Source organism: Scomber japonicus, chromosome 24 (assembly GCF_027409825.1).
Source record: "Scomber japonicus isolate fScoJap1 chromosome 24, fScoJap1.pri, whole genome shotgun sequence".
Taxonomy (NCBI): domain Eukaryota; kingdom Metazoa; phylum Chordata; class Actinopteri; order Scombriformes; family Scombridae; genus Scomber; species Scomber japonicus.
In genome coordinates this window covers 18,664,871-18,683,602 of record NC_070601.1, presented here as the reverse complement: position 1 = coordinate 18,683,602, position 18,732 = coordinate 18,664,871, and the positions used below count along the sequence as shown (strand labels likewise).

Sequence of the window (18,732 nt, the reverse complement as noted above, 5' to 3'; positions counted from 1 at the left end):
CATAGGGGGGACCAAATGATGAAATATCATGGTCAGAAAGTCAATATGACAGAATCTGTACCGATCCCTGACCCCCCTTCACAAGATCTAACTGTGTCGCAGTCATGTGAGTGGCCCGAGGAGGAGGAGACCGAGGACGAGTACCCCAGCCCCATCTGTCATGCGGCCGGACCTGGCAACGAGCTCCAGGACTGGGAAATCCCAACACGCAAAGAATTTCTCATCCTGGGGGACACTAACATTGGTTTTATCCCCCAACTTTCATACTACACGGTGCAGGCTGATAGCTACCCGGGGGCTACCTTCAACGACTTCAAAAAATTAATACTGAAGTCGGGACAACACAGCCAGGTTCGGGTATTGATTCTTTCAGTGGGACTTTATAACAGGGACGAGGATGCGGATTCAGCCACAATCGAACAGCTCCGCTCCATGCATGAAAAGGCCAGCTGCGCCTTCCCCAGTGCTGAAATTTGGATCCCTATCATTAACTTCTCACCACGCTTATCAACAGCACAAAAGAATAAATTACACAAAATCAATCTATACATACAACAGAACTTCTCCTTTCTTCACCCACTTCCTCAGGAACTCTTTCACACTCAAAAGAACAACATCCACTGGACTCCGGAAACTGCTAGTGGGGTCCTCTCTCACTGGTGCAGACAGCTAAACATAACCCTGCCTGGTGTGAGTGAGGCCTCGCTGCAGTGACCGACCCACTTCACCTATAAAGTCTACACATACACATAAAACTTACCTTCATAGAACAGAACTCCATACTAAGGCATACACACATTATAAGTAGTACAGCACTGGGGAGGGCGCACCTTGGACCTCACTGTCAATTACAACCTACCCCAACAGAGCATATTACTCACCTTAAGTTCACTATAGGCCGCATCTGGATCCCTGTTCCTGGGGAGGAGAGTGGAGAGAATCTGGAGCAAGAAAACTCACACATAGAATTTTTTAATTTTGTTTTCTTTACATAACCTTGTTGACTAACCATAACCTTCTTTATATAGCTCGGACAGAGATCACTTACACACACCACCACCTAAAACTCAATCAATAAAAATAAAGACATTAAAGGAAATCATCTGTGTCTTCTTCCATCTGTGTTCAATTAAGGTCAACTGTGTTTAATTTAAAATAACAAGGTCACTGTACTCTCATCTTGTTTGTCCTGGGCTGCATCTGTACCTGGTCATATGTACATACCACACACTTCCATAAACCACATTGTACACAGGTTTTTTAAGGTTTTTTGGTGATTTCAGTTATGAAAATTGATTGTGGTACATATATAATTATATACATATATTATAATTGATTAAAAATTACTTGCATACAAATAAAATGGAACTCATACTCACCTATTTCATTTGCAGGGAGGCGGGGGGAATGCAACGGACCGCACATCCCCAGGCCAGTGCACCACAACCTCCCTTGGACTCCTGAGCACTAACCCTAACCCTAACCCTAACCCTAACCCATGCTATATAAATGTTGTGAACACAGTATATGCATGACATGGGACAGAAAGGTGATGATGCTTTTATCTTTGCATATTTGGGTAATCAAAGTGAATAAACGTGGAGAACCCTTACACAGTAATTTGTCTTTCAGGAACAGTAAAATCTAGAGCTGTCTTTCACCATTTGTTTATTGTTTGCACACATTGATATTACAGCTTATTACCATTATATTATACAGTACATATATAAGAGTAAGATCCACAGCATATCAAAAGTAAAGGATGAAAAAGAGTTCAGAAAATAACATCACTAAGTATCAATAAATCTGCCTTGAAACCAAATAATTTCTCCCAGAGAGGAATATTGTTCACTGTCACCATGACAACTGTACAGTACAAAGATCCATAGATTATGCAGGACTGTAATCGAACAGCAGAGTTGAGGAGAAACATTTGTATAGAAATTAAATAACATGAAAGATACTTGGTTGATTTTACTGTAAAACAAAAGATGGAAAAAAATATAGTTGGATTCTGAAGTGCTTGAAGAGCATGAAGTCACATGTTTTTAATATCTGCAACAACAGCTGATACTAGTTGTATGTGGATGATAAAAAATAATTGTTAAATCCATTAGATTCATTTGATATTATAGAAATTATTGAAGCATGTGTAACCTTAAAATTAAAATAACGTAATGAGAACTAATTTTTTTCTTGTAGCTTTAATCCTCTTTAGTAGTTATGGGTTCCATATTTATGAGGGTTACATTTCTCAAGCCTGCTATAATCCATTATCCATTACATAATCCATTACAGTTGAGCTGTGTTCAACCAGATGAGGAGTTTGACAAGGAGCTCCATTGTCCCCTTTGTGTTTGCTGTGCCTGTTAGCATCCAAATTTGAACACTGTTTAACATACAAACACCAAAGCTTTGTGGAACACACCTCAGGTTGTTTTAATTTATGGCAGAATGGGCACACTGGCACTTTGATGGCTAATCACATGATCACTTGGGGAAAACAAATAAGGCACAAGCATGCATGCATGCATGCATGCATGCATGCATGCATACACTCTCACTTACACACACACATACATATAGTCAGTCTTTCATGGGCTAAGAAAAACTACCTTGGTCTCATCTTATTTTTGCAATGAGGTTTTGAATAGGTCTTGACAGCTGTGTTGTACAACTTTCTCAACCTAAAGAGTCCTTATCTCAAATAATAAGAATCACCAAAACTCGAGTCACTATGTTTCCACATTACAACAATATATATATATATATATATATGTATACACACACACACACACACACATACCTCAGCCAGGAGTTTTTCATTTTTTAGCTATATACTTTAACCCCAAGAATTAGACCTATTGTGTCTATTTGAGGCCATTTACACTCACACACATACACACATTCATGTATACACCAATAACATGTCAAAATACCAAGACACTGACATGACTGGGGCTTACAATAAGCAAAGATTTGATTTTTTTTTTGGCCATTTTACAGAATAAAAGACAACTGAATCAATAGCAGAGTTTGGCCAGGAGTCATCACCAGAGACTGCATGACCACAGAAAGGGGACAAAACTGATCAGGGTCACACAGGACAAAGGTAACTGTTTTGTTCCTGTGACAATACAGCCAAAGTCTTATATAGCTATGATTTGAATGTGACAGAACACAAAGATTTGAATGAGTGGAATTTGGAGAAAGTTTGGCAGAAAATGAGAAAGGTATCTGAACTAAAGCTTTGGAAACTGAATGATGACCAGAAATAAAGTTTGAAGATTCACAACAAAGTACAGAAACTGCTAGCCCTCTGCCTTCTGATTATTTCTTTTTTATATTCACATAGCTCTTTTGAAGCCGCTGTTAGTGTGGACTGATGATGTAGCTGAAGCAGGTCTAAATGGAGCTTACAAACAGTGACTTAAACCTGTACTGTGTATCACTAGTGTACCATACACCACTGGTTTCTAAACATTTTTGGCTTGTGACCATTTAAAACCAGATGAACCTACATCGCAGATTGTTTAAGAGTGATGTTTTATCTCAGATTTCTTCATTTGTTTTGAGTTTTGAGAGTCCTGGGCAGATAAAACTGGAAGTCTACAACTCCTTCTGTCTATTTCAAGGTTGACAAAGTTTATATCTAAACAGTGTTTTGTACTAAAAAGTGAATGAACAATGCTGAAATGTTTGTAGGCAAGATGACATGGTACTGTACAAGCAAGATAATTCACACCAAACTGCATGAAAAAACAAATGCACTCAAGAGGTTCAGTAATCAACCCCTTGTGCTGAGTGTTATTTTCAATAATCACACAGCTCAGCATAGAAGATCCCTAACTGACAGACCAGAGGACCCTGCTGATATCCAGAAACCATCATACAACTTGGGCAGGCTCCATTAGTGACAAAGCCTCAAGCAAAATGTAAGGCAACTAAAGATATAAATAAAACTCACATCATTATGATTAATTATTTAAAGTAATATTCCAAGCCTATATAGGATGAATAAAAATAAATAAAAAGGATTACTATTGCACCATCTTCCATTCCAAACTCAATTATCCAGAATGCACACAGAGGTGATGCCATGCACCTAAAGATGACAAAATCATTACTATTAGAGGAAAACAAAGAATAATGATTTACAACAACCCAACACAAAGATTATGATGATAACTTGCATCAGTACTGTCATGTGATCAGACCAACAGTCTCCTCACACAACAACACAACAACCAGGAGTCCAACAGCTGCACTGGGCACAAGCTTTCAACTCCCAGAAATCCTGAAGAATGACATCAGTACATTATGTGAACAATTTACTGACTAACCCAGCTGACGTGATGTTTCAAATCAAAATCATGCATCCAACTTTCCCTGAATAGAGCTTGGTTCAATTTTTGTGATTCATGATAATAAGATTGGTATTTGTTTTCATATAAGTCTTCTACTAAACCTAGTGCCAGCGCATTTAATTTATTCAGCCCTGGCTATAACCTGGAGTGAAAATGGAATTTAAAACTAACATGAGGCTATAGCTTCTAATCTAGTGGTTGTTTGGATAAGATAAACATGGTAGGGAAATAAGAACGTATTAAAAGACAGACTAACAATGTTAGTTTTGGTCTTTAAGGTGGAATTTTCTGGCACTAAGGAAAAATGGAATGAGTTATCTGTTAAAGACTGAAAGTAATTTTCCTGCTTATTCTAGCCAGCAGAACACGGGTAAGTTTTCCAGATTTCTACAACTGAATATTCCACTTCATTGTATGGAGCTACTGTAAGTCTGCTGTCTATTCCGTACCATTAAAAAAAGCTACTCTGAGAAGTACTCTGAGAGTTTGGTGAATTCTAATGTTGTAACAGGGGTAGAAGTTATGCTGACTAAATCCAGGAATAATAATATTAAGTCAAATGTAGGAGAAAGCCATAAAGAGTCATACCATGATATGGTACAGTATATTATAGAGCTGCTGCTACTTACACCAGCTCCAGCACTGATTTCCTCCAACATTTTCTGAGTTGCCGGTATAATGACACAACTCATATTTTGCTAGCTGCTTTAATTACAGCATTATAGATTGTCCACACTGTTTGGTACCAGGTTCATTTTTTTTCAATTTCCCCTGAGAAACTATCATGGAGGTGCACCTCCACTCTCTTTATCTTTTATCTCTTTTTTTGGAGCATAATCCTAGAGGTGACATTTGGTAACTGCATTGCTTTTCTCTGTAATTATCTAGAATTATTATTCTCTCTGGGTCTTTCTCAGAACACTGGAGGCCATTTTTCTGTTGTTTTTTGGCACTATATAGAAAACAGCAGAGAGACATACTGACAACAGCACTGCACAGATATACAGAGATGACAGGGATGTCTAGAGACTCTATTTCCAACTGCTACAAGACTACAGTCAGACTGTGTTCACTTAGACAGTTAACTATAAACACATGCAATTAGGGCTAGAATTTCTAGTAGAAGTAGAAGGGTTGGTTGCGTGTAGTAAGGTGGTGGAGGAGTCAAGAAGGTTGCCTGTATTGCAACCAGGCAGTGACTGATTGAGAGACTCAGAATTTTCTCACAGATCACTGTTTTGGTTTTGAAACTAAACATTTTTGCACAAGTTGAAAGAAATTATTCCAGGCAACACAAAAGTAGCAAAAATAAATGACCTGCCTGGTCAAAACTTTGCCACGAACAAGTGATGTTAAATATGTCGGACCAGAGAGAGTCACTGTGAATGGATGAGAATTCAATTTATAAGCTTGGATAAGTTGAATTTTGTGCTATAAGTCATTTTTAGAGAGAGCATTACTGTACAATTCGATTTATGTCCATTTATGCCTGAAGTTGCAACTTTGATCTGGACTGGAAATGACCACTTCAAACACAACATGCTCTGCTTGTGGCCCAATCAGAATGTTGACTGGTTGGAGACAAAAATGAAATGTTATTGGTTCATGGGATATTACTGTAGGTGTTTAAAGGGGAAAGCAGAGGGAGTTGGTTTAGTCTAAGTGCAGTGGGTTGAGAAGTATCCTCTCAGCGGAGGTTCTGACTGGAAGAGAATGGGCCAGGATTTAGGTGAAGACCAGATGTTGCTGGTCCAGCAGGGTTCTGGTGAAGTTGTTGATTGGTCCAATGGCGCTGAGTGACATGGCGTTGTCCCGCCCCCAGAGCAGGTTGGGACCAAAAACCACAGCCAGGTTACTGTTAGTCATCTTATTCACTTCACTATTAGCTGACACCTGCAAACACACACACACACACACACACAGCAACCTGTAGGTAACAGACAAAACTAATTTACAGGTAAGATGATAAGTGTAGTGTGTCATCTGTACCTGTGCAAGGAACGTGATGAGGTATCTCAGTGACTTGTAGTTCTCCTCTGGCAGTGACTCTACCAAAGTCTTCATCACTGTAACCTGACTGTCATTGGACACAGCTGGAACACACAAAACACTAGAGTGAATTAGAGCTCCTGTAAATGGAGTAGTAAATCAGTACATTTACATCAGGTTATGAAGAAATTGAAATGTGTTTACATGCACTGTACAAATGTGGTTCTCAAATTTGGTTAAAATCTCTGTATAAATGTGACAGATCAGTAATCAGATTCATTGATTTACCTTTACTTAGTTGGAACACCTGAGTGTTGCAACTAAGTAAAGGTCATATTGACTCTTCTCCCCACATAGATAAAGCAGTTTCTGAGGGTTGTTTCAAAACAGTCTGCACATTGTCAGTGTTTTTCTATCAGTCAGGTGGTAGTCAGGTGCTCTGATACTACGCTAGTACTATGTACTCTCTGTTTAGGGTCAAATAGAATTTCTAATTTACTTTGTGATTTAGTGGTTTCATTACAATATTTGACAATTTTATTTTTGTTTTGAGATGATTGGGTTGGGCTAGATTGTTTGGTGGTTAATGGACCCCACGCTTCACTACCATATAACATTATTGGGTCTATTGTTGAATTTAGAATTTAGAGCCAGGTCCTCATTGGATGGTGTAAAAAGCCCTTCTTGCCTTTTCTTTAGTTCAATCATAGTCATGCCAAACTGTTCAGTGGAAGTGATATTCAAGCCTAAAGTCATGTGGAGCCAGTGTGTTGCTAACAGTGGTTTTAAATAATAAAGACCACATAACCAATTAAATGCACTAAAGTAACATTTGCAGATTACATGCTGCAGCACTAATTAGCCATCTAGCATGCTATCTGATGTGGGTTCATATATGTAAGTTAGATAAGATGGCGACATTAGCAAGAGAGCTAATGTGAGTTATTGTTTATAGTCTGTGGCTCTTGGGCTGTATAGCAGGACGCTGTCAGGCTCAGTGTGACCATCTGCTAGGAGGAGCCATCATGAATAGAAGTCATCTATGGAGTGAATATGTATGCTGTAGCAGACAAAGTTTATTTACTGTAAGTAGTAGACAATGACATTTTCTGATGTTTTCCTGTTTGTGTGTATGTCAGATAATCAATGGTGCAGTAGGAAGACAGGTCTGAGGTGAATAGGGATGTGTCATTAAATAATCGTTCGCAGGGTCGACCTTTATGGTGTGGTCTTTTTTTTTTTCATTGAGAAACTTAAGCTATTGAGCTGTGTAGTCTAATATGAAGGGGTTCATTAACAACTACTGGAGAGTAATTTCTGAAAATCACCTCCGCCTTGTGTTGAAGTAGAACCTGACATAGAGTGAATTTTTACTGCTGCCCTTGGCTTCTTTGAGTCGGTAGAAGGTTGGCCTGCTAGCTAGCTGACTGGTGGGAATGTGATGCAGACGAAGCCACACAAAAGTCCAGCGTGGGCAAACTTCTGACTGTGAAAAAGCATCCATCTGCTGTGATGGTTACTGAGGGAGACGGACCTGATGGTACTTACCAAACTAGTATGTCAACATTTGTAACAGCTCCTTGAAAGTGTGACAAAAGTCGCAGTGAGAAAACCAGTGTTACATCTCTCATTGCTAACATGATTGTAAAATTCCACTCCGTTTTAGGGGTCTGTAAGTCTGTAACATTTTTTCTTTTAATTAAAGGGTTTCTGTAAAGAAATGAAGGCTGATTATAATTTAAATAAATACAAGTTTGCTCAGTTAAAACTTAATATGTAAAGTTATTTTTGGACGCATTATCTATTTATTTAGCCCCTGTGAATGTCGGGATGCAGCGAATATTTGATTAGTCAACCATGAAAAAATAGTCTTATGCACATCCCTAGTGGTGAGTGAGAACTCACACATTTTCCCAGGTTTACTGTTTAGCTGTGGACACTGACAATACTACCAATAAGCTTTGACCCTGCTTGTTCCAGAGACTCCATTCTGCAGTGTAGTTCATATATTTAACTGATTAATGACAGAATTACACTGAATTACATCAAATAATTACAAAGTAAAAATGAAGTTTTAGTTTCAACTATCCATCTATCCATGAACATGTTCCCACTCTTACTCGCATACTTTTTATTTCTGTCTCAATCTTTCTTTCTTTCTTTCTGTGTTTCCCCTATATACTTTCAACATATAGCACCACTGCTAAATGATGATTTTCTGTGTTAAGGCAATTAATAATTTGACATTTATTACAGCTATTTGGGCCCCCTAACCCCTGCTCATCAGGGGGAAAATAGCCATCGGGAGCAATATGGGGTTAAATATCTTGCCCAAGGACACTTTGACACGTGGAGAGGAGGAGCGGGGAGTCGAACCACAGATTTTCTGATTTGTGGACGACCACTCTACCTCCTGAGCCACAGCTGCCACAGCTGCCCCTAAGGTGCCGTACTGTGGCAGAACTGAAAATCAAAGTGCAATAGTTTTCACTAAAGGTAAGGAGGGAGGAATTATACCCTGTCCATGACCTGAATGCACAGGAAGTCATTTTTAATTTATTACATTGGCACCATCTCGCCAAATAATAGATAATTCTATCAATATCGGAGAACATACAGGTGAAGTTGACAATATCGTTGTAGAGTTGGTAAGTCAGCAGAGGCTCAGGTAGTTCCCTTAGAAACGTCTTCAGAATCACAGCAGCTAAGTGGACATCTTCCATCTCTTTGAAGTCAACTGCCGTACCTACAAAACACACACACAAACACACAATTAGGAAAGAAACCAGTAGTGTGTTTACACTACTGGTCAAAACACCCCAATTTTTCCAGTTTTTTATTGAAAAAATGTTTTCAAGCTTACCATCTTGGTCTTTTTTCCTAAGGTAGTTCTGGCTTATGTTTTGGGTCATTATCCAGCTGCAATGTCTCATTTGTCCACAGGGAGGAGCAGCGGGTTTAGACCCACTGCTCATAGAAAAGACTAGGCTGTCAAACGATTAAAAACAAATAACTGGATTTATCACATTACAACTCTGTGATTAATCCTGATTAAAATACTGGGCTAAATATTATATACATTAATATTACTTGTTTTACTTCTATTCTTCTGTATAAAGTCGCCTAATGAAGGGTGCAATATAGTTAATCCATTAGAAATTAAGGATGTAATTGAAGCTGTCGTACATCTGACAGGACACCGTCCGTCACCAGAAACACTCACGGACACTTAACAACTCCTCTGACTGATCACTGTCACTGTCAAACCAATATATAGCCCATGAGACAAATCCAGTCTAGTGATTCAAAACAGGACGCGCTATTTAATACGTAGTATTTCAACGGACGGTGACAACCACAGTGGAGACACAGATATTCAGTTTTACATCTTTTCTAAGTGAGTGACGTGTGTAGTTGTAGATGTGTGTAGTGCCCCCACTATGTCCAGCATATATGTGTGGTTGAGTTTTCAGTTTTACACCAATAGTTAATTAAGTAGTTAGTTACTGTAACAATAATGATAATAATTAAAGCTGCAAGCAGCGATGAACGGGCCCTCGCCCCACCACGCATGTCGGGCTGCGGCTCAGTCGGAGAATGTAGCATCACCAAGGTCTTATGTCTCAGCTGAGATAATTTCAAGTGTAAATACTTAAGATTATGGGAGTAATTAGTGAAAGAATGACACAAGTGACTTCCTGTTGCCAGTAGGTGGTGCTATGACTGTCACTAAATATGAGACTGTACATGTTTTCAGACCAGGACGCTGAACAACCATATGAAATTTGGAAAAGCTCAGACCATGTGGAGTCAAGTTATGAGGGTTTGACATTTCATGGCGAGACATCGAAATTTGCCGCGTCACCACAGCAACCACGAATGACGGTGAGTTTTGGGGCACGTTTAGGGGGGCATAAAGGGCGTTATCATGCAAGAAAAAAATAAAAATAAAAAAATAATCTTGACAGATACAATAGGGCTTCGCGCTGGTCAGCGCTCGGGCCCTAATAAAGAATCTGAAGTTAAAAACAATTTGTCTGACTTACTTTTATCTTTTTCATATAATTAATGCTCATTAAACTCTATCTGGCCCATATCTGTCGCTCTCTCTCAGTCTTGTGCAGGCTGAAAACCTGGCTGCGCAGCACCATGACGCAGGAGAGATTTGGCCATTATGAAAGCTCACAGTGACCTTATGGATGAAAGCGATGTCTCGACCCTGCTTAAAATCTTCATCAGGTCAACTGAGAGAAGGTCCACTTTTGGAAATGCACGAAAGCCCTGAATCAAGAGCAAAGACTTTTATTTGTTTATTTATTTTTTCATTCAAGGGTACAAATAATGCTGTCATGTTCCTTAAAAGGCTTGATTTAGTTATCAAAGTTTAATTTTATTAACAATAAAGATGCGGTGTTCATCCATGATAGTTCTCTTATAACTGCGTGCTATTATAAAATAACTTCAAATCAAATCCTCTTTGATACGTGTGCGTGCTTCCCCCGCCCCTCCCAACAAAAATCCTGCACCGCCTCTCAGAAAATAGTTCCGACATCCATGAACACTATTCGGATTCTGAATCTCTGTGCGTGATTTGTGTGACAATGGAACCAAATACCCCATTAAGCCCAAACAAAAGGTGGATGGGCTTACCTGGCTTAAAGCATGCACTGAATAGACCGGGGTTGGCTGGCACAAATGCGCTGTATAAATAAACCCTCGAGCTTCGCTTGAACAGAGCAATCTCCCCAAAGATTAAGAATTTGGTATCGTCCTCTGTCCAAGGACTGATGTTTTCGACGTCCTCCATTTCCTCCATAGATATCAGCTAGCAACAAGAACTGGAATAAGCACAGGTCTGGTGTCGCATAGAGTGACGTAGCATAGAGACGTAGAGAGATGTCACAGACAGTCAAATCCGATTTGAGTGTTTGGAGCTGTTCAGACTCAGACACATCTGTCCAAATGCAATTTGAAACTACCTCCCAAAGGTGGTTTCAATCTAGTTTGCAAAAATTGGATTTCATGTGATTTATGACTGTTCAGACTTCATAAGAGCCATGTGGTTCCACATTGGCTAAAACAGGCCAATATAACCTACCTGAGTTGTACTTGAGCTGGACCTCCTTTACCAGGGTCACATTGGCAGACCGTCTGAAGATGCCCTCAATCTCCAAACCTGACACGCGCACACACACACACACACACAGAAAGGAGCAATCAGGAAGTTGTTACGGAATGAATTTATTAAATTCTTTTGAGCGTGTGTGTTTGGGTTTGTACAACTAGAAGATAAGAGTCACCTTGCTCTGAAAGGAAGCTAATGGTGTCTCTCATCACCACAGGAACTGAATCATTATCTGGACTCCTCTGCCTGAGACTGACACACACACACACACACACACACACACACACACACACACACACACACACACACACACACACACACACGTTAGGATGACATGCTTGAACTAAAGGTCATTATAATTTGATTGGGGCTTTAATACATATCTAAAACAACTGTAGTGTACAATCTGTGAAGCCTTTAATCTAGAGACAAGGAAATGTTTCTATAAGCGCCAGTCATTTCAACATGCCAAAGCTGGATATAACAGACAGATTGGCAGAGATATAGTGACTTACACTGTGAGTGGAACCCCAAAGATCTGGTTGGGGAGGGGAGGGCTGCGAGGAGGAGACATGGGAGGCTGGGCAGCTGGTTTCAGAGATGCTCTCAACTTGTTGTCGTACCTGGACACAGAGACAAAGTTAGATTATCAGCAGTAAAGGTTAACACAGCTGTACTGTAATTGTGAGAGTGGATAATAGGTAAAACATTAGTGAATGTAAAACAATCTGCTATTTCACCACCAAAATATATTCAAAAGTGTGTATAGTGTGTACAGTGGAACGTAGTAGGAAGTCAAATGCATTGTGTATCCTTTCAAAATGGATTTTTAGAATCAAATCTGAACACCAGTTCTTACTCTTTGACACGGGCAGGAATAACCAGCTGCTCACACTTCACCACGTCCTCCAGCTCACTCAGATAGCTCACATAGTTGATCTTCCTGCCAAATTTAAAACTACACAGAGAAAGACACAAAATGTGCTCAGGAAAAGCCTAAGGTTTTTGATTTGAAAAGTTCTGAAATACTTCATTAATTATACAGTTTTGACATTAGTTATTGGACAGGTAAGCATAATACTTATTTGTGCATCATATTTACTGCTTAACATTTTGAAAAATGTGTCTGTACTATAAAAGTTTGAATGTGAAGCACTCAGTTACTTTCCAGTATCAAATGTATTATTGTTGGAATGGTATTACTACACGCAGGGTTGGTATTACTACACGCAGGGATCTGTCATTAACCTGAAAATTGTAAATCAAAAACAAGACAAATTTTCTAGTGTTGCAGTTTTGTATGGCTGCCACTTGATGTCACTAGAGTCATGCCTTAGTGATTTAATCTTTTCATAAAGTTGCTCCAAAGCCATACCAGATAAACCTGTTGTCATTCCTAATTTAAAGCACTGGTTATGCTTGAAGCGTCCTATGAGAGATGACATGAAAAGATATGATTCATTGAATTCACAGGAAATCAAGGCTCATGGAAAAGTAACAGAGGTATTCACACCACTCAGGTAACATTGCTCTACCTTTGACACACTCACTAACTGAACTGTGTGCTATTCTTTTTTTTTTTTTTTTTACTTGGTGCAAAAGATAAAAGTGATAAATATATTGTAGACAATTGATGTTACAGATGAAGCCATTTCAAAGTTCCCGTTTCCTTGATTGCTCCTTGGCTGGTCATTTACCGGTCCTTGGCTGGCCGATAACGGGCGCAGGGGGGTAATGTGATCCCCCAGCGATGACGTGGTTAATGAGGCCCCAGTCGGGAAATGCCCAGTCGCCCCTAAGCAACGGACGGTGACAACCACATACTGGGTTTCCGTTATCCGGTAATTACAGGACTCAGGTAAAATCTGCCAAGTCCGGTACCTATTTTTTTACACTTACAGTAAAAATTTCTGGTGAAAATAATCCTTCCAAGCAGTAAGCACAGTAATTGTGCTTTGTATTGTATTATATTATTGTATTAAAATAAAATGTATTTTTAAATGACGAGCTGGGGTTCTGGTTGACTGGTCGGCATTGTAAAGGGTAAATGAGCTTCATTATCATTATACAATGAATGTACAACAAAATTACAGGTTAGAATGGAGGGATGGATGGATGAATGGAGAATGGATTTTAGGTCCAGGCCCACCCATTTTGACTCAGGCCCATAGTATGTAGTGAGTGATTTCGGACACAGCATTAGTTAGTTTTCATTCTAGCTGTTCATCCAATAAGCAGCCTGAGGAAAGCTTTGAGTGAAAGCTTCTCAGCCAATCAGCGGCTTCTACCCCACGTGTGGTCTCTTAAATCCGCCCACAGGCTGATCGTCACCAGCAAGTGATCCAATGAAATGAAAGACCTTCTTTCATAAACTGTCGTCTTTTTATTCCCCGCGTGCTCGCCCCGTGAGCTCACTTCATTCATACTGGTCGGTTTCTTTTATACAGTCTATGGTGCCATTATTTGGCTGGTGTGAGTGCAAGTGTACCGTGCTTGAGTACGGTACACTTCCCTGGCACAGTGGAAGAGGTGTGCTTGAGCACTGTACACTTAATTAATTAATATTAATTAATATTTTTAAAATATTTAATATTTTTCCCGGGAAATCAACGATTTTTAAAAGGCAACATTAGCTGAGCCCTGGTCATTTCAAGTAACACTAAATGCAACGATGAGACATTATGCATATAGGTTTCCCAGTCCGACCATTTTTTGTGTATGATTGTATCATTATTAAGGCAAAATAACTCAATTTATGTCCATGGACATTATAATGAATAGGATATAGGCTCAATATTAGTTTGCATCCAGCGTGCTGCGTGGACTTCATTACATCTGCTGCACCGCTGCTACCACAATTATCAAATGCTAAGTTTATACAGTCTGTGACTGTGACCCTCATAAAAGTAATATTTTACAAATCTGCATTATATAAACTAACAAAATTCGTTAAAGTAAGTCATTTGGCGACTTCTAAGTCATTCAGTTAAACTAAGTCTGTTCTATAGCTGCTCCGCTGGAGAGGCTGCGAGCGTGAATGATCACTGGAGTAAAGAGTTGAATCAGTACATCTTTTTTACACAAGTATCTGTAGTAAGCTACTGCATGACTCAGGCATGACTCAGAAGAATATGCTTGTACTTTTTAATCATAGTGCGTTGTGTTAATTGATTGGCTGTGTTGTGTTTTACCGGCGCACAGCACACGTTATGTTTTTGCGGAACGTGTGTGTCGGAGGCAGCTGTGCTTGAGTACACTTGGTTTTGGCCCATTAAGCCCAAACAAAAAGTTGAGCAATGATAATGGTAATAAGGTGGATGGGCTTACCTGGCTTAAAGCATGTACTGAATAGACCGGGGTTGGCTGGCACAAATGTGCTGCATAATTGCCTAAAATCAAATACAGTCCTGTGGCCAATTTTGCCATTTCGCATTATTTATCCGAGCCTAAAATTAAAATTTGAAAAGGCTTTTTTTTCGTTTTTTTTTGTTAGATTCCAAACAAATAACAAAATAATCAGTAGTCAGTATTAAATTTTTTGATTTGATCCGATGAATTTCGGATGACTGGTCAGTAAAAATTCATAGAACATCAGAATGTGGGCTAGTTTGTGACAGAAGCGCCATCTCCTGGTCAAACCCTGTATTACAATGAATAGGTGGGTTTACAGGAAAAGATAGACATGCCCAGGAGAAGGAGGGGGTCACTCCAGCTGCTGGAACTCGGCTGGAACTCAGCTGGGAGTCGGCTGCCATTCAGCTGGCTTTCAGCTTGGATGGGAACTTTGAAGTGGCTACTACTGTATGTATGATCCTTATAAATATGGGAAGTAATATTATAGAAAAAAAAGAACCTGATGATCGGTTTGAAGAGGATCAGCAGAGTCTTGATAAACATGGTGGGATGGACAATATATAGAGCCTTGATATTCTTCTTATACCTGAAAACACATAGACACATCTACAGCAAACATCACACTAGGAACATTTTTACACACATAATGCTATTCTACAAACACAATAAGCTATATTATAGCTATATATATTCTACCACAACAAAAAAATCTTTGTGTGTGCTTGTGTGGTTATATCTACATTTTCCCCCTCATGTACAGGATATTTCCATAGTCATACATCATACTTTAACAACCACTGACAATCTGCCTTAAAATTCTAGGTTCATTTTGATGTTCTTTCCTTCAACTTCCGTGCACAAAAGGCCAGTGTTGGGCATGTTGATGACAGGGGCTACCACACAGGGTGCTAGCCTGGAGACTGTGGAGACACACACACACATTCATTCATAGCACCCATCAGGAACAATTGGGGGTTAAGGATCTTGCCCAAGGACACACCAACATGTGGACTGGAGGAGCTGAGGATCAAATCTCCAATCTTGCAATTGGTGGACAATCGCTCTACCTCTTGAGCCACAGCTGCCTGAATTAAGATGTGCCCAAATAATTTCCAAATTCACACATTCTGATTTTCACTCGCATACTGCACTGTGGGCTGTTATAAAGGAGAGCAGTGCTGCAACACTAGCAAGCTGAGGTTGACAAAATACAGTATTGTATTTTTCTCTCTTTCTATTTTTCTGTACTTTGTTTTTAATGTATTTCTATTATTAGTGGGGGGGGGGGGGGGTAGTTTTTAAATTGTATGTTTTAATGTTTCCATGTTTTCACTATTATTGGGTTTTATTTTTATTTTTCAAATTCCACGTTTTTGAGTTGCCACTGGGTATGAAATGCTTTAGAAATAAAGCTGCCTTGCCTTGCCTAGAGTAATCAAAAGATCTGAATTTGATCAGCTCTATTTTAATACTGACACTTATGCCTTGATCCACCTCAATAGCAATAGGATTTATTTAGTGAGTTCTGATATGAAAAGTTCTGTGGATCCTGTGTTTGTGAACTTACTTTCTGTCAAACTCCCTGTATGCGTCTCGTAGCCAGCCGAGAGATGGTTTGTTTTCACTGGTCAGCCCATGATGGAAATAGATCAGAGTGTAGTCACTTTCTACATACTGATCCAGTGTTCCTTTAAGATACCTGTAAAAAGTAAAACACATTCATTGTCATTTTAATATATTCATATTTTTTTAGTCAGTTAGGATTACCAAAATTATTTATATTTGCTTAATGCCAGAATAATGAGAGAGAGATTTTTTTAGACAATTTGTTATTACTTTCTTCAAAGTCAGAAGTTCATTAGTATTTAGTAGAAGCCTTTAAACTGTATGACTTGGGTCAAACATTTTGGGTATCCTTCCACAAGCTTCTCACAATAGTTTTCTGGAATTTTGGCCAATTCCTCCTGACAGAACTGGTTTAACTGAGTCAGGTTTGTAGACCGCCTTACTCGCACACGCCTTTTCAGCTCTGCCCAACCAGCTAACCCTAACCCTAACCCTGCCCACTGTTGTTGGAGATGCTGGAGAGCACGTGAAGCGCACGCCCCTCCCTCACTGGCAGCGTGCAGCTGGAAGACTGCCAACAACAACAACGCAGCTCCCGTGAGAGAACGGTACATTTTCACACTTTAAAGTATTTTTAACCGTCTAACTTACCTGTATTATTGCCTTACACTTTGAAAGTGAAAACACGAATGCCAAATGCATGTGCGCTTGTCTCTCTCTCACTCTGACTGAGAGCAGGACGGAGCAGACATCACAGTGGTGTGTGTGTTTGTCTCTCTCTCTCACTCTGACTGAGAGCAGGACGGAGCAGACATCACAGTGGTGTGTGTGTTTGTCTCTCTCTCTCACTCTGACTGAGAGCAGGACGGAGCAGACATCACAGTGGTGTGTGTGTTTGTCTCTCTCTCTCACTCTGACTGAGAGGGGGACGGAGCAGCTATTACAGTGGTGTGTGTGTTTGTCTCGCTCTCTCACTCTGACTGAGAGGGGGACGGAGCAGCTATTACAGTGGTGTGTGTGTTTGTCTCGCTCTCTCACTCTGACTGAGAGGGGGACGGAGCAGCTATTACAGTGGTGTGTGTGTTTGTCTCGCTCTCTCACTCTGACTGAGAGCAGGACGGAGCGGCTGTCACAGGTGTGTGTGTGAGCTGCTCCATGTCTCGAAGAGCTTTTAGAAGTATGATGGGAGAAATGGTTTATGTGTGGTTGAATATTTATTCGTGTTAAAGTTGATAATGCAACAAACATAGGTGCAACATGTTGCTTGTTTTTAGAGCAGAAACTTAACAATCTGTTGCTTCAAGTGCATCTGACATCAACGTTATTTTACCATCCTACTAGTGTGTTGTCTTTGCATAATAGGCGGCATAATAAAACATTTTCTTTTATGTAGAAAAATTAAACACTTTATTTCAATGACTACTTTTTTAGAGTTTGTTTTCTTAAAAAATATTAAAATTAGTTGACAAGGAACCTAATTAACCTACTAACATTTTATTTTACATTTTGCGATAACCAGATTATGTCTATTTGGCTTGTAATAGTATCCATCAGCAAACAATTTATCATCAGGGCTGTGTTGTAGATGTTGATGAAAGCCTTTTGACCCTTGCACACTACTGTTACCCTCATGCACCCAAATGATCTGCACATAATATTGGGGTGATATAATGAATTTAAGATGAAAGCACTGGATAACAATATACTGAATTTGTGTTTTTGTTTCTTCTTTTTAAAGAAATGGCTGATAAGAAATTGAACCCTGCAGAGCGTCTCTGTTTCCTGCATTACAACCTGCAGCTCTTAAACTGGGAGTACTAAGAACTTTTAGTGAGGGGTGGGTGGGGTAAAGAATACTCAGGTACTGGATGTGGGTTAATATGCAGATTATGCACATTTCTTTTTAAATTGTTGTTGTTTTTTTGTATTTCTGGTTACACATTTTCCTTACACTCTTGTGTCATTACAAGATTACCTAGTGCACTTAAAAAGACTTAAGCTTAAACATTACGTAGTACACTTACCTAGTGTACTTAAAAAGATTATGGTGCTTGTTGCTAGTGTGTGCAATATTGTAATTATTTTATTTATGCTTACATATTCATGTTCTTATTTTTATTTATTTATGTTCTGCAATACAATTTGTTAATTTGTTAATTTTGTAAATAAATGTTTATTTTTTTGGTTAAATTGAGACTTTATGTCATTTTTATCATGTAAATGGAGGGAGAAAAAGCAATATCGGCTCAAAAACATCGGCCATCGGCTAAGGCTGATGTAAAAAAAACCGTATCGGCATCGGCCTTAAAAAACCGGTATCAGTCGACCTCT

The 18,732-nt window shown here is 39.3% G+C and overlaps 1 protein-coding gene across 2 annotated transcripts in view; it reads right to left on the bottom strand.

Moving 5' to 3' along the window:
• Positions 1-1,651: 1,651 nt before the first annotated feature.
• arhgap1 (Rho GTPase activating protein 1) overlaps positions 1,652-18,732 on the bottom strand; it is a 41,559-nt gene continuing 24,478 nt past the window's right edge. The window contains exons 5-14 of one of the 2 annotated variants that reach the window (XM_053314440.1): positions 16,403-16,534; positions 15,335-15,421; positions 12,341-12,439; positions 11,997-12,104; positions 11,657-11,733; positions 11,455-11,532; positions 8,974-9,102; positions 6,357-6,460; positions 6,052-6,260; positions 1,652-5,939 (exon numbers count right to left, since the gene is read on the bottom strand). In XM_053314440.1, the coding sequence (XP_053170415.1) occupies positions 6,093-6,260; positions 6,357-6,460; positions 8,974-9,102; positions 11,455-11,532; positions 11,657-11,733; positions 11,997-12,104; positions 12,341-12,439; positions 15,335-15,421; positions 16,403-16,534 (982 nt within the window). In that variant the 3' untranslated portion in view covers positions 1,652-5,939; positions 6,052-6,092. Of the gene's footprint in view, positions 6,261-6,356; positions 6,461-8,973; positions 9,103-11,454; positions 11,533-11,656; positions 11,734-11,996; positions 12,105-12,340; positions 12,440-15,334; positions 15,422-16,402; positions 16,535-18,732 lie in introns of both variants that reach the window. The other variant, XM_053314439.1, reaches the window with a different exon arrangement.